Source organism: Myotis davidii, unplaced genomic scaffold, assembly GCF_000327345.1.
Source record: "Myotis davidii unplaced genomic scaffold, ASM32734v1 scaffold228, whole genome shotgun sequence".
Lineage (NCBI taxonomy): Eukaryota > Metazoa > Chordata > Mammalia > Chiroptera > Vespertilionidae > Myotis > Myotis davidii.
In genome coordinates, this window is record NW_006300104.1 from 3810593 (window position 1) to 3832903 (window position 22311).

The 22311-nt window shown below is 48.5% G+C and overlaps 1 protein-coding gene across 4 annotated transcripts in view; it reads left to right on the forward strand.

Moving 5' to 3' along the window:
• The window catches only part of MECR (mitochondrial trans-2-enoyl-CoA reductase), a 30308-nt gene that overhangs the window by 985 nt on the left and 7012 nt on the right, over positions 1–22311 (forward strand). For 2 of the 4 annotated variants that reach the window (XM_006776475.2, XM_006776478.2), the window contains exons 1-4: positions 7–59; positions 13147–13244; positions 13711–13842; positions 20421–20564. In XM_006776475.2, coding sequence (XP_006776538.1) covers positions 13199–13244; positions 13711–13842; positions 20421–20564 — 322 coding nt within the window. In that variant the 5' untranslated portion in view covers positions 7–59; positions 13147–13198. Of the gene's footprint in view, positions 60–10497; positions 10560–13146; positions 13245–13710; positions 13843–20420; positions 20565–22311 lie in introns of all 4 variants that reach the window. The other 2 variants (XM_006776477.2, XM_006776476.2) reach the window with 2 other exon arrangements.

The following is a 22311-nucleotide window of genomic DNA, read 5'->3' on the forward strand; positions in this document are numbered from 1 at the left end:
GGCTCCCGGGTCCGGGCGCTGGTCTACGGCCACCACGGGCACCCGGCCAAGGTCGTCGAGTAAGAGACCGCGCCGAAACGGGGCCGGGGGACTGGGATTCTTGTAGGGGTTTCCGACGGGCTGTGCAGAAGGGAGACTGGGAAGGGAGAGACAGTGTCCAAGGAAGAAGGTAGAGAGTAATAGGACCGAAGCAGCTGGAGCCGGTATGTTTGGTAGCTCAGAAAGTCCGCGTTTCGAAGAAGTTGAAGATCCGAGAGGCACAAGTATAACTCTGATAGTGACGTTATTGATGGAGTGCTGTATATGTCGGGCAGTCCCTGTGTAAATCGTCACAACCACCTCTGGGGTAGGTATTTGATGTAGCCCCATTTTTCAGATGAGAAAACTGAGGCATCAGAGAGGTAAAAGCACTTGCTCAAAGTCACACATCCAATAAGCGGCAGAGTTGAAATTTGAATCCAGTCGGACTGACTGACCGACCCACCCAGGTTCTTTCCTTCTGTTATTTTTTGGAGGGGGTGTTCAGAATACTTTTACTTCCATTTGGATCTTCACTTCTCAGTACAGTAGGTCAGAGATCATTGTTTCCATTTTACAAAGGACAAGGGACTTGTCCAAAGTGCTATACTAATACCGATTGGAACAGGGGCAGGAATCCATGGCTTCTGACACCTGGTCTCCTGTGATTTCCTGTCCACTGTGCTGTGTGCCTTGAGCTACAAAGTGCTCCTATTTTGAAGCCAATACAAGACCTGTTTGACCTTAGACAAGTCACTCAGCCCCTCTGAGCCCTCATTACTTTTATAATTATGTCCTCCTAAAATTCTATTAGATCTTAATAACTGATTTTTGCATGTGACTAATAAAAACAGTATATGAATTTTCAACCATTATAAATCTGCCCATAAGTAACTAGAGGTATACCTCGTTTTATGGTGCTGCGCTTTATTGCACTTTGTGTTTTGCGAATTAGGCAGGACCCTATATCCGCAATAATATTATGACTCGCTTTATTGCTATACTGCTCTTGTTACATGATCTGGAACCGAACCTAAAATATCTTCTGTTTAGCTATCCAAAAGGGCTAGTGGGGACACTATAGAGGAGCTACAGTGGAAGCACTGACCTGTAAACCAGAAAACCTGGGGTCAAATTCTTGCCCTCCCTGTCCTAGGTGTGTGTTTGGCAAGTAACTGAGGTTCTCTGAGCCTTGGTTTTATTATCTTTAAAAATGGAGACAATACAATCATAGCTCATAGTGCCAGTCAGATGAGGTCAATCTAATGCTTTCCACCAAAAAGTACCTACATACTCTCCTGCAGCCCCTTGTTTACAACTCTTTGATTCCCAGCAAATGGTTTGCTTGTTTTCCAGAGGACAGGCAAATGGAATTATTTTCATGATTAAAATACAGACTAGAGTGCTCACTTCAGCAGCACATGTACTACAACTGGAATAATACAGAGAAGATTAGCATGGTCTCTGCAACAGGATGGCACAGAAATTCATGAAGCATCCCATATTTTTACTTAAAAAAAAAAACACGGTGAGAGTTGTTTTGACAGCCTGAGAGGATATACCTCGGATAAATTTCAAGGTCATTCCCTCAGCCTAACCACATCCACCATTAGAATATTGAGTCCAAAAGAATTTTGAGAAGACTCATCAGTCAATAAACCCCAAACTGTATGTTGCTCATGAGTAAATAAGTCACCAGTAAACCCCAAATTGTATGTTGATCATCAGTAATATATTCCCATGAGGACTGTGCTGTGATGAGCTGGTAAAGCTCTGAGGAACACTCCTTTTCCGGGATTGCACCCCAAACAGGAGCGATGTAGTGCCTCTCTCTCGGGCTTGTGATTTATGTCTGGGACAGGGCCTGCCACAAAACAGGTGCTCCAAAACGCTCTTACATCTGTATCTGATTTCAGTAGGAAGTGCACCTTTTCTTGAGTTCTGTGCTAATGAAGAAGGCATCTCCAGTGTTCGGGACCCTGAAGAAAGGCTGGGGCAGGTTAAGCAGTTGAGTGCAGCTGCCTCCTGATTGATCACCTCCTCCCGGAGCGCAAGGGAAGCTGGAACAGACTTGTTGCTGATGCCACTTAGGAAAAAAGGATAACCGTCTTGTCTCCTTGTATGGAACCCTAGTAATTTCCCAGAATTCAAAACACGATGCTTCCGTAAAGCATTGGATTCAACCTTGGCCTCACATCTCAGTCACCTATGCCACTTTTAGAAACGACATATCCCCAGGCGTTACCCCTGTAGTACTTAGTACGTCTGGGGAGGCCCTGAAATCTGTGTTTTCAGAGCTCTCCACGTGACTCCGATGTGCAGACCAGGGTTGAGAGCCGTTGTCCTGTGGATGTGGACTGTCAGGCAGGCAGGCGGTTCTCACTTGGCCTGAGAATGGCAGCTTTCCTTTCTGACCCAGATTCAGGCCATTTGACTTGTTCCTGTATGGACCGAAGCCAGAGGCTGCGATTCTCTCCTTCGTAGTCATGTCTTAGGGGGTTTAAGGTAACCGCAGTGTCACAGAAAGAAGCAGGTGTCCTCTAAATATCCTAGTAACTGGGTATGTGGGTCAGGTTACACCAGGTAGGGCCATGGCACTACTCAGAGTCCACGCAGACTATTTCCCAAACCAGCGTGGTTTGTGATGTTTGCTCTGTGGACCAGAGCTCTGGGAGCAGCAGAGAGGGAATGAGGATGAGTCTGCTCAGGTCTGAGGCGTGGTGAGGCCTCCAGGGAGCTCCTGTTCTCATTTCAACATTCTGAATGCCCTTCTCTTCAATCCTGGAGGCTCCCAAACTAAGCTCTTTCCTCCTCTACTAAGTCTTTCCCTGATATTTTATAGTTTCTTTTCCCCCAAAAAAATAGACTCCCCTAAATAGTTGGGCCTTTTTCATTTAAAGAATTGAACAGCTGATCTAAATGAAGTAAGAATGTGCAAAAGAGCCCAGCAAGGTGGCTCAATTGGTTGGAGTGTCGTCCCATACACCAAAAAGGTTGCGGGTTCGTTTCCAGGTCAGGGCACATACCTAGGCTGCGGGTTTGATCCCAGGTTGGGGTACATATAGGAGGCAACCAATTGATGTTTCTCTCTGCCCTCTCTCTTTCTCTCCCTTCCTCCCTCCCTCCCTCCCTCTCTCTAACACCAATTAAAAAAATATATCCTCAGGTGAGGATTTCTTAAAAGGTGCAGGAGAAAATTACAACATGGGAGAGTGGCAAACATTCTAGACACTTCAGAGGTCCCTAGGCTATTACTCCTTGTGCAAAGTTCCAGATTCTGCTGCAGAATTTTAGTAATTAGTTACGTGTGCTGTGAGATGATAAAGGTTGACAATTGCTGCTCTATCAGATAGTTCCCACATACTCCAATGTCCTTTCCTTTTGTTCCTGAAAGTCCCCTTTCAGAATTTTGTATTCTCTGGGTCTTACGGTAAAAGCTGCTCTCATTCATTCTATACCTATTATGTGGCAGGCATTGGGCTAAGTTCTCCAGATATATTATGGAATTTTAAACTCAACTGGGGTTGGTCATTGTTATCCCCATTTTACAGACAAGATAACTGAGGCTCAAGAAACTGGAAAGACACTCTTCTAAGATCATACAACTAGGATGTGGCTTTATTAATAGTCCTCGGTATAAACATAGACCTGAAGAAACAATGACAATCATCCCAAGTGTTTTTTGAGAATGAAATGGCAGATAACATTGGGAATCAGATAGATCAGAAGAGAAAGATGAGATTATAGGTCATTCAGGTGACCCCAAGTCCCTACTCTTAAGAAGGGCAGCCCCACCCTGGGGGAGACAGTAAGAATGTCCTGCTCCTCCATTTTCCAGATCCTGGTCATCACAACTTTCTCACCTGCCTGCTGCTGGCACACGCTGATGCAAAGCTGTGACACCCGTGGCCAGATACCCACTCTGTTAACCAGATGGAATTTGGGGGAGCAGGTGGTGGGCTGTGTAGATAGTGAGTTCTCCCAGTAGGGCACTGTTTGTTCTCGGGGATCTCTTCTTTTTGCAGTTGATGTTAGTGTTGAAAACCCAAACTCTGTGCTGGTGACTTGGTTTTTTAAAACAGAATTACAGTACTTTGAAAAAAATTAGCATTTTGGTTTGGCACTCTGTTGAAAACTGGGATTTTGTTTCTTTTGTCTTGTCTCCTGGAGCTCTTTTTTTTTTTAATATATTTTATTGATTTTTTACAGAGAGGAAGGGAGAGAGACAGGGAGTTAGAAACATCGATGAGAGAGAAACATCGATCAGCTGCCTTCTGCACACCCCCCACTGTGGATGTGCCCGCAACCCAGGTACATGCCCTTGACCGGAATCGAACCCAGGACCCTTGAGTCCGCAGGCCGACGCTCTATCCACTGAGCCAAACCGGTTCGGCGTCTCCTGGAGCTCTTTATTGTGGTCATGAATGAAGGCGGGGGACAGAACTCATGAAGTTATTTATTCTTTAAAAAAATAACTTCAGTAAGTGCTGGGCACTGAGAATGCCCAGACGAATAATCTGTGGTCTTTGTCCTCAGGGAACTCACACTCTAGTCCAGGAGGGAAAGTGCAGGAATGTTCCAAGCAGAAGATCCCGCATGTGGTGTGTCTGATCAGCAGATGTCTAGGAAGTGCCCACCTGTAATCCTTTGAGGGAGGTACTTGCTGAACCAGGCTCCGAGGGCACTAGCCTGAGCTCACGGGATTCTAACTCAAGCAGCTTCCACTCGAACACTACCTTCCCTCTGGACTCCACACTAGGCTGTGGGGTTTAGGGCCAAGCCCTTTTACCCCATTTCTTCATTCTTGCCTCTGAGGGTGAAACTTGGCAGGCGCACCCCTGAGGAGCTGCACAAAGGAGGGGTTTCATCCGTGTCCAGAGCGTCTGGGAGAAGAGCTGCCACCCAGTGCAACTCCATGTTGCTATGATTGCCTGGCCTTCTCCTAGCAGCTCCTGTCAGTCTCTGATATAGTTCCAGGCCTTTCCCACCCTGGATGGGGTTGGGGGGTGGGGGGGCGGTCCTCATTTTAGAGAAGGAAAAGCAAAGATGACACCAGGTTAGTCTGGCTCAGGATGTCACTGGGGCCTGGCCGGGGTTCTAGTCCCAACTGTGCCACTCATTACAGTGAGGAAATCATTCCAGTCTCCTTTTTATTCTCAGTTACTCTGTGATAAAGGGGTCAACCAAGGTCAGCAATGGTAAATACAAGCATTCATGCTGTCCCTGACTATTCTGTGCTGTATTCTATGCTGATGACAAACCTTCACAGCTTCCACTTCTGTATACCTCAAAACCTGCACACCTCTTTACCCCATCCTCCCCCAACAACACTTTCTCCTGCCAAGACGAGATGAGACCTCAGCATTCTTTTCAACACAGCTGTGCAGCCATGGGGATTGTTATGAGGCATGAATCCTCTTTGATCCAACAGTTGTCCAGCTCCAACACGTCTATGAAACGGAAGCAAGCATGGGACTGCCCGCTTGCCAGTGGTTGCTCTAGCAACCTGCAGGGAGCAGTGCTGGTAGAAATCCGGGGTCCTAAGCACAAGGTTTCATCAATGCTCCCTTTGCCCTTGGTGAGGTACATGATCAGCAGCCCCCCAGGCGGGGCCTGCAGGGTACCTGTCAGAGACGAAAGGAGCTGCCAGCAGCGACTCAGCCTCCTGCTGTGGTTCAGTCTTGCTCTCTGGAGCCACACGGAGAGTTAGGCCTCAGCAAACTAAACAACAGAGTGTGCAGCTCCCTTCAAGCAAGTGTCCTGATGTCAGCAGACATAGAATATTATGGGGCTTGCAAGCTTTGTGATCATCTTAATTAAGGGAGAGTAGGGGATTGAGAAAGAAGGGAGAAATTTTCTTTGCCAGCCCTGGGTAGAAACTTCCAGAAGTTGCCCTCAGGCTTTGATTCCCTTCCGTTCAAAATGATTGTGCAGAAAGTCCTGGATGGCAGGAGGGCACGATTACTTTGAGTCAGGGAAGCCAGCAGAGGCGCAGAGGGGCAAGCAGGTACCGTTGGCACATCAGGAAACATGGAACAAGGAGCTCTGCCCAGGAACAGCAGTCCGTGAGGGCCCGGGATGCCATTAGAGCCCCCCAATCCAGGTCGCCGGCATCCCCTGCTGGGGGTGAGCTGAAAAACTTCATTTCTCCCTGATTTCCCAATTGTGTTCTGCTTATTAATTATTAATCAAATCTCAGAACAATGTACCCAGCACTCCAGGCATTTGACCAAGTCACAGAAGAAGGCTTGTTTGTGGCCGTGGAGGCAGCAGACAGACTGGGGAGAGCCACATGAGGTGTCGGTTACCCACACCCAGCGTGGCCTGGTGACTGGACACACATTCCTGGCTCTGTGTAATGAACAGATGAGAAAGTCTCAGTGTTCTATGGCTGTCTCCCTCCCTGTTCTTTCTGCTCAAAATCGTATTGACCAGTTTAAGGTGACTGAGCGGAAGATGCAAGATAGTACAAATGGTTGCTAATTAAATGCAGAAGGCGGGAAAGATATTCTAGCGGCGCTGGCTAGTGCTCGCCTTACACAGCAAATATAACCGAGGCAGTCCCCAGAGCGCTGGCCTCCTTTTCCCCCTCTCAAAAGGCTCTTTCTTCTGCCTGCTTTTGTCTTCCCTGTAGTTCAGATGGCATCACAGGTGTACAGCCTCGGCCTCAAAGGAGCCATTGTGACCTTATCCGGTCTGGGATCTGCTGAGTGGAGACAGGGACATCCCACCGAGTTGCATGGCGCCATTACGCTCACAGGGGAAGACCCTGACCGTCCAGGGGAAGTGACTTGAGATATAGCCAGGCTGTGTTTGGGTGCCTCGTCTGCTCTACGCAACACAGCCACCAGTTCCTTTGGGGAGTTAAAAAAAAAAAAAAGGAAGAAATGACTATCATTATACCAGCCGTCCAACTCCTGGAATTCAGACTCGCCCCGTTTTCCTTCCTGTCTCTGCAGAATGGTATCCTTGACGACCCGTTAGAACTCTGCAGGAACAGCGGTGTCTGGTATGGATGGCATTCCATGGGGCAGGCTGGGACTGGCCTCCCCGGTGAGAGGCAGCTGGACCAACACACCTTCCCCCAGGCAGGCAGCCTGTGTCCGGCCTGCCTGCCGCCCTCACCCACCTGTGTTTGCAGTTTCAGCTTCCCATCTCCTAGGACCTAGGTCCTCATCCCCTCACCCTTCCCTTCCCCCCACGTCTGTGGACTTCACCTGGCAGAGCAGCTAGGCTGCCCAGAAGACAAAGGAGAGAACAGGGAGTGAGTGACGGCCCAGTACAGCACTTCTCAAGCTGCCGCCTGGAGGCAGGCAGTTATTCGCTGTGCTGTGAAAATAGTGTTCCCAGCTGAGTTAACTGGGAGCTCTGATTGTTCAAAGCCACGTGGGTTTCTTTACTGGAGGGCTTCTCAGAGCCTGTATGACTCTAATGTGCAGTCTAAAAGGGCTTTAGGAGGCAGCGTTTCCCAAACATATTGGACCCCAGGGAATACCTAATGTCTCTCGGGACAAGAATTCCACAAACACAGCGGAGGGATACCGGCTCAGTGTTCAACAGGCTGAGCTTTGGAATCCAGCTTCAGATCAGGTCTAACCGTTTAACCTTGGGCAAGTTACTTCTCTGTTTCCTCTATGCAAATTAGTTTGATAACATCCTCCAGGTAGGTGTTTTGAGGACTAGACAGCATTGGGTACATAAAATGCTAAGCACATTGCCTGGAGCCCAGTAAACTATCAACATTAGTTGTCGTTTAATTGTCCAGCCGTCACCCAAAATATGTTTACCTACTGCCCTAGACTCTACTTATAAACACAGCTGACTCCGCTCTGTGTCTAGCCTAGGCACCCTCTGCTCCGTACCAGCCTGCCTCAAGCTTCCTCCCTCTGTCACCATCCAGTTACCCAAGCCAAAAGCCCAGGAGCTATCAAAGACTTCCCACAACTCCCATGTGGAGTTGGACACCAAGTGACATCAGTGCTGCTTCTAATTTAAGAGATTCTAGGTGGTCCGGTCCTGCCCATTCCCGGGCTCCGGTCCAGGCTGCACCTGTAGCCTGGTCTCCTGTCAGGTCGGGTTCCTTGCCATTCTCTCTGGCAGGAGAGCTCCTTCCTCTCTCGGTCCCCCCAGTAAACTCCTGTTTATCCTTCAAGCTGCAGCGAAGGTATCGCTTCTTCCAAAGCCCCTTTGCTCACCTGTTTTCTTCCCCAGACGGTTAAACTCTCAGTCAGCTCCAGCACAGCCTGCCTCTGAGGCAGCACTTCTCCCAGGTGTGAGCCCTTGCACCGTCAAGCTCCGGGGCAGATGTTACTTTTCCATATTTAAACCCCTTGGTACCACATCTGACACTTAGTAGGACTGTCAGGACATATCTGTTGAATTAAATTTACTTGAGTTTTCCAAAAAATTTGTCTTCCTTTCAGTGATTCAGTGATTCTTTCCAGAGGTATAGCCGGCTAATTGTGTCAGAGGCTTCCTTGGACTGATAGCAGTTGCCCTTCAGCACCTACTGTGTGTCAGGTACTCCAGTAAATGCTTTATGTACATTAACTCACTTAACCCTGTGAGGGAGGTTCTAGCGTTCGCCCCATTTCACAGACAAGTATTTTGAGGTTGATGTAGCTGGTAACTGACCAAGGCAGAATTCAAACCTGGACTGTGTATTTCAATCCAAATCCATGCTCTATCCTTCATCTATGAACTGAGATCTACCTGTATTCTCATCTTGACCGTGGTCATCTAGACTTTTCAGAAGTACAATTTTATTGCAAATGCAAGCTGACCTTCCCTGTGCAGAAAACAGTTGAGGGTTTTTGCTTAGACCGGACTCTCTTGAGGATCCTCTCCATTGTTTATCTGCACCCATCCTTTAAGTATGTTGTCCTAAACAGCCCAAAACCAGGAAGAGAAATACAAGCCTCAATAGCTACGCCCCTGTGGTTTGAGTCTCTCCCCTAGTTTGTCTCTCCCCTAAATGACTGGCACTTCTATGCCACATTTTCTCTCTAGAGGAGAAACTTGGATCATTTCTTTAGGAAGCGTTCAGCACTGTTTTGGTCGCAGGCACTGTGCTAAGACTGAAAGTTCTCGGCCCTTCGTGAGCTCACAATCTAACAGGGAGACAACATGCATACACATTCTGACTGTAAAACTAGGTCAGTAAAAAGGGCACTGAACTGAGTCTGGAAGACCTGGATCCAATTCCGGGTTCATATCTGCAACTGCAAAATCCAAAAAGCTCTGAAAACTGGCCCTTGGTGTGTTTTTTTTGTTTTTTGTTTGTTTGTTTGTTTTTAATATATTTTACTGACTTTTTACAGAGAGGAAGGGAGAGAGATAGAGAGTTAGAAACATCGATGAGAGAGAAACATCGATCAGCTGCCACCTGCACATCTCCCACTGGGGATGTGTCCGCAACCAAGGCACATGCCCTTGACCCGAATCGAACCCAGGACCTTTCAGTCCGCAGGCCGATGCTCTATCCACTGAGCCAAACCGGTTTCGGCGACCCTTGGTTTTTTTTTTAAGTGTTTTTGTTTTTGCATAACTCCTTTGGAGGCAAAACCTGATCTCTCACATGAAGTTTTATATGGTCATTATTCTTTCCACTTAATGTGATGATTCATACGTTTTGCTGGAAAACAGTGTGTCTGATCATAGAATGCTGCCCCAGCCCCCATGTGGGGTATAGATAATACATGGTTCAGAACCCTGAAGTACATGCATCTCACCCCAAGAGTTTTGGGAAAGGAATGTGAAGTTATACCTTAGGATCAATTGGAAAAAATCTGTGAAAAGACTTCATAAACTAAAAAGCCATGAACTCGGGTAAGATAGTCCCATGGTAGGATCACTGTGATTGGGAGCATGCAGGATAGAGCACGTGACTTTTTCCAGGGCCAAGAAGAGTGAAAAAAGATGTCTTAGGGGAAGTAAAATTTGAGTTGGGTTTAAAGGGTGAATGGAATTTTTCACTTCATGGAAAAGCTGTGGAAAAGAAATTCTGGGCTGAGGCAAGAACATAGAAAATGCAGAAAAAACATGTCCTTAAGTAACTTGAGTGCATGGACTTTTCAGCTTACAGAAAAATGGATTATCTGTGAAAATGCAAGAGAAGCAGTACAGATAACACCGAGGGGCCCCTAGTCCCCAGTCCATGTGCTCTGGGCAGGGTTTTTCTTTGCAATGCAGGCTTATACGTGCGTTCACAGAGAAACACCGTGGTCTGGCAAATGCCTCCCTGCTTAGCCAGCTGGGGAGCTGCGGACTTCTCGCCTTCCCAGGCCCGTTCAGCAAGGATCGAGTCTGCACACCGCTCCTGGCTGGTGCTCGCCTGGCTGCCCCCTGCTCAGTCGGGGGAAGCCACTAACCATCTGGCTTCTCTAGCATCAGACGACCAGGTTCACATCAGATCGGCCATTCACTACTTTTGGTGGCCTTGAGCAAGTCATTTACCTCTTCTGTGCCTTTGTTCCTCAGGCATAAAATCAGAATAATAGTAGGAAGCTGGCATGGAAAGCACTTAGAAGAGTGACTCACTGGTAAGCACTCAAACAGTAGTTATTATTGTTATTACTGTTACAAGGATCCCCCCTCCTCCAGCTGTATAAATACATGCATTCCTTAATATTTACCTAAAAAGGAGGGGAAATCCCTTTCTTAATTCTCTCTGCCCTGGTCGTCAATTTCTTCCTAGCTAACCACTTTCTGTAGAGACTATTTCTGTTTTGGTTTTTTATAGCTAGCTGTTTCTCAATCATGGTGAGGAATGGCCCCCCTTAATTTGGTCATAATCTGGCCCTAGCCAGTTTGGCTCAATGGATAGAGCATCGGCCTGCAAACCAAAGGGTCCCAGGTTTGATTCCGGTCAAGGGCATGTACCTCGGTTGCAGGCTCCTCCCTGGCCCAGGCCCTTGTCAGGGCTCATGCAGGAAGCAACCAATTGATATGTGTTTCTCTCACATCAATATTTCTCTCTGTTTTTCCCTCACTCTTTCTCTCTCTCTAAAAATCAATGGAAAAATATCCTCTGGTGAGAATTTAAAAAAAAAAAATGGTCATAATCTGGTACAGGGATTTCCAGATTGGGATCCCTAGATCGCCAGGGGTCCTGTGGGCAGTCATGTGGCTTCCCACACTGATTTCGGGATAGCAATACAGAGGAAGGTAAATAAGAGCGCTGACTTCGAAGGGAAGCCTTGCTACGAACCAGTTAGCTTACCCTGTGTCGATTCCATAATCTCTGGCAGCCTCCATTTCCTACTTTGATAGAATAGAAATATTGCTCTGGCTGGGTGGCTCGGTTGGTTGGAGTGTCATCCAGTACACCAAAAGGTTGCAGGTTCGATTCCCGGTCAGGGCACATACCTAGGTTGCAGGTTTAAACCCCAGTCGGGGTGCGTACAGGAGGCAACTGATATTTCTCTCTCACATCGATGTTTCTCTTCTCTTTCTCTTTCTCTCTCTCTCTCTCTTTTTCTCACGCTCTCTCCTTCCCTTCCTCTCTCTAAAATCAATAAAACATATCCTCAGGTGAGGGTAAAAAAAATATCTATATATAAAAAATGGAAGTATTAATATTTTCCTCGCAGGAGTGTTACATCTTACATCAGATCCTTCAGCGCAGGACATTGTGTAATAAATACCTGCAAACATTAATTTACTGTTAGTATAAGACAGTTCTTGAAAATCACACTTTACCCCAAGATGGAGCCTCGGATATAATTAAAAGGTCAGATTTCACAGGAAGTGGATAGTTACATCAGTTTAGTGTGGCGGCATTGCTGCCCAGTGCTAAGAGTCCCTGCTTGGCAGTTCTGTGTGCCTTTATTAAGTAAAAATGAAGAGAAATATTGCTCAACAAGTACATTTGGGCAGAGAAAGCATTGCAGACATGAAGTCGGGGTGTGTGGAGAAGGACAAGGAGTCCGGTGGTAAAAGTCACAAGGACCCACCAGTTCATACACTGATCAGTGCTTGCTGGTTGTAAGGTCTCCTTTCTAAAAAAACAAAAATCACACATGGACATTGTCTCAGGCCTTCCTCAAAAGCCCGTTGGCGTTTTACCCATGAACCAAAGTCCCAGAGGTGTCCAGGGCCCACTGAGACCACAGAGGGTAGTTATCACATAGACTTGAAGTGGGAGATGCTATTGGAAGTGATGGAGTGCAAACCACCAGCACCTCCCCCCTTTTACCAATGGAGACACAGAGGCCTCAAGCAGGAAAGAGACTTGCTGGGCTGGCAGCTGTGCATGGCAGGGCCTCACACCCAGGGTGCTCAGCTCTGTCCAGCGTCCTTTCCGACAGGCCGGGATCCTCATCCAGAAGGAGCACCGTTCCAGGGGGTGAGCCATAGCCACCAGGGAGTCTTTCTGACCTACACAGGCCACCTCTCTACTCCCCCCCCTCCCCCTGTGTGTTTTATGGGGGAAAAGAAAGCGGAGAACGAAGGACCAGCCAGGGTGTCCCAGGTGTGCCCGTCCCTAGGAACTAGTCGGGGTGCCCCATCTGGAGATTCTGGTTCAGCGGGTCAGAGCGGGGCCTGAGAACCTGTATTAGTAAGCACACCAGGTGATCAACAAGCAGGTTTGGGGGAACACAAGGCTAATCCGGGCCACGGGGATTTTTAACTCTTTTCTGTCCTAGAGTGGACAAGAGGTCACTAGGGATTTCCCCTTTGCAGTCCTGTGCTAATTCCTTACAGCTCCTTTCTCTTTTCTAACGAAACCGGAATTCCTGGGCACACGATGGCAGCTCAAAAAATGTTGCTGACTGACCTACTCTGGGGAGATGATTTGAGCAAAAGATGCCCCATCTAGCCCTGGTAGGTTGCTCAGTGGTTAGAGCATCGGCCTGCCCACCAAAGGGTCTCAGGTTCGATTCCTGGTCAAGGGCACGTACCTAGGTTGCAGGTTCCATCCCCGGCCCCAATCGGGTCGCGTGCAGGAGGAAACCAATCGATGTTTCTCTCTCCCCGCCCTTCTTCCCTTCCACACTGTCTGAAAATCAATGGGAAAAAATATCCTTGGGTGAGGATTTAATTAGTTAATTGATTAATTAAAAATTAAAAAAATATGCCCGGTCTAGCCTGAGTGGCATGAACATCTCTCTTTGGGTTTGTGCTTAGACTGAAGAACCTGGAGCTAGCTGCCGTGGGCGGATCAGACGTCCATGTGAAGATGCTGGCGGCCCCTATCAATCCATCTGACATAAATATGATCCAAGGTAACCTTGGTTTCTGTGGCTTATGTTAATTGGCTGGGTTTTTTTTCCTTTGCTTAGCCACCACCTCCTTTTCATTCCTCCTCAGGTGTGGGTGTGAAATTCCTGTGATTAGCAGCAGCTGTTCTCCAGATGTGCCTTCTGCAGACTGTGGAGCCCCCCTGGCCTCCCCTCCCTGGGTGTGAGGCTTTTCAAGTGTTAGGGAGGTTGCAGTAGGAGTAAAGCAACCACAGTGATGTGCCTGTCAAATGCTGGGCTCATTGCACACATTATCTTAGCCAGCCTTCCATCTAGTCAGTCTTCCTGGTAACCACGAAAACAAAGGAGCATTGTCCCCTTTACGGCTGTAGGAGCTAAGGCTCAGAGCTGGTCAGAGGCAGAACCCAGCTTGGGCTTAGGTCTCACTCCAAAGGCCATGGTCTCACCGCCTGCGCCTTGTTGGATGACCCTCTGTGCTCTTGTCCCTTAGGTAATTACGGCCTCCTTCCCCAGCTGCCTGCTGTCGGAGGGAACGAAGGTGTCGGACAGGTGGTAGCAGTGGGCAGCAACGTGACTGGGGTGAAGCCAGGAGACTGGGTGATTCCAGCAACTGCTGGTTTGGGTGAGTTTCTCCAGGTCTCAGCAGCCTTTCGTTGTTCCAGATCCTGTTTTACCCACACTGTAGAGAGTTGCTCATCGGCTCAGCGGAACTAAGTGATGCAGGGCTTATTATTAAGTCCCTATACCTACCCTCCCTCCAGGGGGTGGGATCGCTCGAATAAGGAGAGCAGGAGGTGATGTGCCTGCTCTCCCATCTCCGTGGGCCTGGGCCGGTGCTGATTGGAGCTGTGATTGTCTGGATCCCTACATCCCTAAGTCCCGGCGGTAAGGTACAATGAGGGAGGCAAGACAGCATCTGCCCTCCAGGAGGTTAAGGACTGATTGAAGAAATCTTCAAACCAATAAGCTCAGTAAAGGGAGTGCTACCGGTTCCCAGGAAGCAGAAGACACTTCGGCTGCTCTGTGAGCCTGAGTGTGGGAGAGAGAGGAGTCTGGGGAGGGACCAGGGCTTCCTGGAGGAGGAGCATTGGAACTGACCTTGGGTAGATGGATGTTGTTACGTGGAAATGAGCCAAAACGGTTGCATGTGGAGGAAACAAACGAGCAAAAGCACAAAGCCGAGTTTGGGAAGTGGTGGGCAATCCCGTGTGGCCGCCGCAGAGGATGTGCACCTGGGAGAGGGTAGCAGAAGTGAGGCAGAGGGTCACAAGGTAGTGGGGCCACATGAGGGAGGCCCTGAGAAAGCCATGTTGAGAGTTGGGGTCTCCTTTTACACAGAGCAAGGAGTCATTGCTGAGCTAGTTAACACTTGATGGTTTTTGAGGCACAAACATTATACAGATGGATCCTGACAGCAGCCACGGGAGGGAAGCAGGACAGACATCATCCATCCCATGGGACACATCCATCCCATGGGACACGTCCATCCCATGGGACACAGGAGGACCTACCTGAAGCTTGAGAAGAAGCCCTTGCCCAGACTTAAACATCAAACCGAAGGGTTGCTCACCAGGCTCTTGCCGCCTCTGTTAGGACTCTATGGGTTATAACTTACAGAGAGTCAACTCAAACTTGCTTTACAGACAAAAAGAAGTTAATCGGTGTGTGGAACTAGGAAGTACGAGAAAGGGAAAGCTTCAGGCAGAGCTGGACCCAGGGACCCCAATGATAACAGAGCTCTGACTTTTTCTGGTTCTCCTTAGTTCTCAGGAGGGATCTCCCCACACAGTGATATAGTAATCGCAACAAATATGTATTGACCAATCCCTTTCCACCAGGCACTTACATATATTAAGTCATTATTCCCACATGAGGTAGGTACTGTGGCTCCCATTTTGCTGATGCGACAGTAGTAAACGTAAAGAATGAAGCAACTTGCCCAGGGCCATCTAGCCAGTACGTGGTGGGGCTGATTCCAACCCACTCCGCCATAGCCCTTGCATAGATGGCCACCAGCTGCCTGAGGTTTACATCATCCTGAGAACAAACAGATGCGCGCGTCCTCCACAATCCCACAGTCCATTCAGCACAACTCTGCCTGGGTCCCTGGCCATCCATGAACCCATCCCAAGGTCATGGGGTGGGCCACTCGGCAAACTGCGGTTCGCGAGCCACGTGTGGCTCTTTGGCCTCTTGAGTGTGGCCACAAAGTTTTAATCGCACTGTATGTGTGCGCCCGCACGTGGTATTTTGTGGAAGAGCCACACTCAAGGGGCCACAGTTTGCCGACCACTGGCTTAGTGGAGTCTCTTGCCGACCTCTGTGGTACAGCAGTTAGGAAGGGGTAGTTCTAGAAAGAAAAAGGTATCTGGCGGGAAAAAAAAAAAAAACAGTAACAGAAGTCTATTAGAAGCTGTTTGCTTCCCTGAGATCAGGAAAGCTGCCAAGAGTGCTGCACCCTCTTCGACAGCACCTGACAGGGAAAGCCTGGCTGCGTGAGCAAACAGGGCTGCGAGGATTCACTGGATACCACTGGTGCCCTGGGCCAGCCCCCGGCTGAGTGCAGGGCACACATGGTGGGTCAGACAGTCTCTGCTGGCGAAGTGCTCTCGGCTGGGAACAGAAAAACAGCCCTTAATACAATGCAGTATGGTAAGTGCTATAACCACAGGATGGACGCAAAGACAGGAGTCCCCTATCGCGAGCAGCTTTAGGAAAGGCTTCCCAGAGAAGTGCTGCTTGAACTGGGTCTGGAAGACTGAGCAGAAGTGCAGTCAGTGGGCTAGTGAGCAGGGGCGTCCCAGGCTGGGAGTACAGCACATGCAAAGGTCTGGCGATGGCGGAAGGCCAGGCACCAGCAAAACTACAGGTAGCTCAGTTTGGCTGGGTCAAGGGAGGGATGGTGGAGGAGCAAGATGAGGCTGGAGAGGTGGGTGGAGCCCAGTCGTGGAGGGCTCACATCCACGGTCAGAGGGGCCTGATGAAGAGTTAGAAGAAGACTGGTTTGATCAGACTTGTGCAGTGCAGAAAGGGCTCAGGAAGGCCAGGGGCCCCGTGGAGGCAGGAAGCCAGTAAGGAGGGGGCTGAACATTCGGGCTGCAGATGGTGAGTGTCCAAAAAGACAGTTCCATGGGACTGGAGAAGACGGTGGATTTAAGAGCTTGGTAATTATGTTTGGAGAGGGGAACAAAGGACATCTGCCAGGTGTGTGGGTAATTTCATGGGTGGTGGTGGCGGTGGTAGCCAGAACAGGGATTTCTCCCTGGGGAAAAGGCGTGTCTTTTAAACCAGGTGCCAGTCAGAGAGGATGAGGGTTTTATAATTATCAGGACTATAATTAGCTCAGTTTATTCAGTAAACATTTTACGAACATCTGTAGTGTGCTGGGCTCTAGCATACAGCAGTGAACAGACACGGTCTTCTAGTTAAGACTGCGCTTAACTAAGAGTGGCAATCAGTAGGCAGATAAGTGCTCAGCGGCCTGAATCTTGGTCACCTTTTCATGGTATTGAGCTGCCTAGCTGTTGCTGTGGCCATGGCCAGATTTTTCCCACATGCAACCCAACTAGTCCCCAGGGCAGCTGGGCCAGAGAACATGCGAACTGACTTTCTCACTGGGAACCCTGCTGAGGCAGCATGGGGCAGGAGAAGGAGCCCTGGCCTGGGAATCAGATGCAGGTTCTCCTTCCACCTGTCCTGTATGATCTTAAGTCACAACTCCTTTGAGCCTCAGTTTCCTCATCTCTAAAATGGAGCTAATAGCCGTTGCCTTGCATATCTCAGCTAACTCCTACGCAGCTCAACTGAGGCAATACATGCAGTGACCTTTGCAAACACTCAGTTTCTCTATGCATTAGATCAGGGTTGGCAGACTTTTTCTTAAATGGCCAATTAGTAAATATTTTAGGCTTTGCAACCATCTACCTCTACTCAAGTCTGCCATTCTAAGTGGCCATAAACAATACAAAAGAAGTGTGTCTGGCTGTGTTCCAATAAAGCTTTATTTACAAAAACAGGTGGTGAGCCAGATTGGCCTGTGGGCCATAGTTTGCCGACCTGCGTTAGATGGTGGAGTGGTTAAGGGTCCGTTGCACATGCGTGAGGAATAGCGATCCTCAGAGCAAGGGCATGGGACTTAGGACCAGTAAAGGGAACCAAGGGGAGTTACACACCTTCTACAGTGATAGTGTGTACAAATGCCATCACATTTCATCTTCACACTACAACGTGAGTGCTATTCTCTGCATTTCATAGCTCAGGGAAAGTGAAAATCAATTAGCAAAATCAATCGAGTGAGTGGCAAACAGAATTTTTTTTTCTAAAATCCAAGAAAGTGAAGTGGGAAATTTAAGTCACACCACTAGTGGGTGGCAGAGCTGGGTTTTTAAGCAGGTCTCTCCAACGCCAAAGCCTAAGGGTTTCTCCTTTAAATCCCTGACAGCCCCTGGGGCTGACCATGGGTGCTGTCCCCATCCCACCCAGGTCCTCTTGAGAAGAGGAGTAGGGACAGCCAGGCCCCAGAAATCCATGTCAAGGGCTGGATATCCATTGTCATGCCATTAAGGGGAATTAGAAGATCCCCTTGATTTCATGCATTAAAGCCATACACTAAATGATTGGCACAGAGTACAGTAAGTGATGGCTAAGATGAAGGGGGTGATGCTTATGAAGAGGACAGTGAAGATTTTAAAACCAGGCTGGTGAAGCCCAGAGAATGCCAAGGCACCTCCTGGATCCCAGAGGAACCCTTCAGCTTTGTAGCCTCTTATTTTCTCAACCACAGATCTACTCTGGGATTGACACAGCCTCGAATAGCGTTGCTGCCTCCCATCCCCAGTTCCTGTTTCGTAAAGCCCGCGTTGTTTCTCCCCTCCTGCAGCGCAATTAGTGATCGTCTAGGCTGCCCCCTACTGCCCACCTGGGACATGTGGTACCAGGATACTGTTTGAATCCCAGCAACCAGATGAATGCACACAATCGAGAGCTTTGGAAGTGTGGGCCCAGGGCCCTGAGACAGCACAGCCCTCAGACACTGAGCCAGCAGGCGCCCAGTGGTTTCCCTAAGTCACCTAGCGAGTACTTGGCAGAGCCAGGGCTTGAATCGGCATCTGTCTGACTCCAAGGTGTGTCCTCTTCACCTCTGCTATACATGGGATCCTGCTGCAGCGGCGAGCACCCGTCACCCCTCACCCAATGCCCATCAGCCCCTGTTGACTCATCTTCAACAGATAATTTGAATCCATCTACTTTCCTTCATCCCCACGGCCGAAGTCTTGGTCTAGGAACCATCGTCTCACATCTCAACCCCTGCAAAAGCCTCCTGATTGGGCCTCCGCATTTCACTCTGTCCCTCGCCACCCCACTGTCTTTTCCTCACGGCAACACCGTGACCTTAAAGCATAAATCCGATGGCCTCAGAGTGTCCTTAAAGCTCATTAGAAACTTCCCATTCACCAAAATAAAATCCGTTCTCCATGCCATGACCCTGAGAGCTATGGTTTTCACACTGCAGGTTGTGACCCATTAGCAAAATCAATCAAGTGAGTGGCAAACAGAATTTTTTTTTTTTTACTAAAATCAAGCAGAATAAAATCCATCTACTTTCCTTCATCCCCACGGCCGAAGTCTTGGTCTAGGAACCATCGTCTCACATCTCAACCCCTGCAAAAGCCTCCTGATTGGGCCTCCGCATTTCACTCTGTCCCTCGCCACCCCACTGTCTTTTCCTCACGGCAACACCGTGACCTTAAAGCATAAATCCGATGGCCTCAGAGTGTCCTTAAAGCTCATTAGAAACTTCCCATTCACCAAAATAAAATCCGTTCTCCATGCCATGACCCTGAGAGCTATGGTTTTCACACTGCAGGTTGTGACCCATTAGCAAAATCAATCAAGTGAGTGGCAAACAGAATTTTTTTTTTTTTACTAAAATCAAGCAGAATAAAATAAAGAATAAGCCAGTAGGATAAAATTTGTTCCATGAAAAATTTGGCTTCTGAGATAGATATACACATACAGATATGGATGATAGATCAATAGATATTCATATATGTGTATGTACTGAGTTACAACATAACTCATGGTTCCTATGGGTCCAGATCATGAAATTCTATAAAACACTCCTGTAGCCCATCACACCTCAACCACATCTTAACCACTCTTCCCATCACTGTCCTCCAGTTCCACTCTTCTATCTGCCCTGCCTCAAAGGCTCTGCATATGCTTTCTCTGCCTAGGATGTTCTTGAGTGGCTAACATCCCTATCCTTTAGCCCTTAGCCTGTCACTTCCTCAGAGAAGCTGTCTCTCCCTGATTCCTATCTAAAGTAATCTCACTGCTGTAACTCTGTCTATATAATTTATAATTATTGTATTTGTTTGTTTGTTTGTTCTCCGCTAGAAGGAAGGAGGCTCCTTGGCGTAAGGAATGTGTCTGTGTTGTGCAAGTGTCTGGCTCCTAGAAGGTGTGGGGCAGGTATCTGTGGCTGGAAGGGAGCACGTCACTCCCTCGGATTCCTGCCCTGCTGATGAGGAGGTTAAACGTTGTTCTCTTAAGGGTCTTCTCAGTACTGACATTTTACAGTTCTTTTGTGTGGAACTGGAATGTGGGCTGGGGGTTCTGATTGGTCATTTCTTTCCAGTTTACAGGATTTTTTCATTACCCTTAAATCATTTGATTTGAGCAACAGCTCTCGGGGGAGGCCTGTCAGGCTCTTCTAGCCAGTGTCATTTATTTTTAGAGTAACCAAAACTCAGGTGGCTTAGGGATTTGCTCAGACTAGCAGACTGACAGAACCAGGTCCCAAACCTAGGCCTTTGACTTAGACCTTCATGCTTTTTCCCATAATCCCACCCCAAGTCAAGGTGCACTAGGTGAGAAGAAGGAGTCGAGGAGGAAAACGAGGGCTTCTTTTTCTCATCTTCCTGGTAGTGATGATACTGTCTTACCCTCAGAGTCCAGTAGTTTGAGATCCTTAGTCACCTGCTGGGTGACGTTAGCTAAATCTAATGGTAACCAACGCGGGAATAACAAAATCTACACCTTAATTATCCTGAGGACTCAGAGACATTCAAGATTTCCTTAGTCCGCTAAGCATTCTTTGAAGTCCGCTGTGCTAGGTGCCTATTTCTTGAGGAGGGTGGACTGGGGTTGAGTGTGGAGAGGGGTTCCTCACTGCTCTGAACCCATCTCTTGACTCAGGAACCTGGCGGACCGAGGCCGTGTTCAGCGAGGAAGCACTGATCGGAGTTCCAAGTGACATCCCCCTTCAGAGTGCGGCCACCCTGGGTGTCAATCCCTGCACGGCCTACAGGATGCTGAAGGACTTTGAGCAGCTGCAGCCAGGTAGGAACCTGCAGGTGGGAGGGGCGGCCAGGATCTCCAGACTGGGACCCCAATCCTAACGCTGAGGCCACGGGAACTTCCAGGAGAGGAAGACGGGGCCCCTAACCTGGGTGAACGTGTTGTTGTTGCTTTTGCTTAGAAAGATGTTAGCTTGGTTCCTAGAAAAGAAGCTGAAACCTCATGAGGAATACTATATTCTGGAAAACTGCTGAAGGATCACATTCCCAGAGCTTGGGATGGAATCTGTCATTCAGCGAAAACATCGAGCTGTGCTAAGCTCTGGGGATACAAAGCCAGACAAGACAGACACAGTCCCTGTGTTTTCAGTAAAATGCTGAACTTTGTAATTCCACTCAGTGTTCATATAGCACTTTCCAGTTCACACGCGTGCCTTTACAAGCGTTACCACAGTGAATGCCTCAAATCGTCAAAGCAGGGCAGTGAGGTTGGTACCATTGGTTAAGAGCTCAAGCCCCAGGCTAACAACCTAGGTCTGAACTCCAGCTTCACCTTACACTACCTGTGTGAGCTGACCTCTCAAATCATTAGGGGTGTTCTTTATCTGTAAAACAGAGAATAGGAATTTTGAGAGTTAGCTGAAACATGGCAATGTGACACTTAGCACAGGACGTATAGTGCAGTAAGCACACTGCTTTTCTTATCCTTTCTTTTATAAGTGAAACGGGTCCAGAGAGGTAAATTATTTGTGTGAGATTACTTAGCAAGGAAGTGACAAAACCAGGTGCTTTATTTTGGGTTCCCTGAGAGGAGAGTCTGAGACAAGGACAGGGGCACGCAGTTCACTGAGGAGGTGGTCCCAGGGAGCAGGAGTGAGGGAGTGGGGAGAGTGAGTCAGGGAAGGAGGAGAAGCCAGTGAAGGCTGGTTGGTGCTGTGGGCGAAATGGGAGTCCTGCTGGGAGCCCTCTAACGACCCTCATAGAACCCATCTCAGAACTAACCTCAGTGGCAGCAGGTTACCCACCACCTCTCATGCCCCATCGTGGGAGGTTTACCTTGCACACTGTGCATATCCGCAAGCTGGTAGGGCCCTGGAAGTCACTCGGGCTAGCTCTGCTATGCCAACGAGGAAACTGAGGCCAAGAGATGTTGGAATATGGTGGCCTCTGCTGCCCAAGGCTGGCTGAAAACCAGCCCCAGCTCCCCGCAAAGGGAGAGCAGAGCAGTCCTAGCAACCCATAGTGGAAAAAGCCAGCAGGTGTGACCAGGGACCTTTGCTCAAGTTCTAGTGCAGCAAACACATTGGTCACCTGCATCTCATCCCTTCAGGCCATCCCTGATTTGGGCCACCTCTCTGGTGGACACAGCAGGGCATTCTGACACCACCCACCTCAGGTGCCCATATGCATCTCCACTTTCCTGTGTTGGGGCTGGTGTAGCCTAGGCTAGATCTTGGCCCACATTGAAACCTAACACATAGACACATATGAATATATATAAAGGGTGCCCCAAAATTCACGTAAGAAGTAATTTTGATAGAAAACACAGGTTTATAATTAAAAATTATAAATTTTGTATTGATTCACAAAGTATACAGTATAGGATTATGTATGGAATAGCATATCGGGTAAATGGCCTCCACGGCTTTGCTGGCACATACGCACTCTTTTGTTATTGCCTGAGCAGCCACATTTTCGAAGAAGAATGGTCCGATGATGCCTCCAGCCCAAAATCCACACCAAACAGTGACACGTTGTGGATGCATTTGTTTCTCACCAATCACTCATGG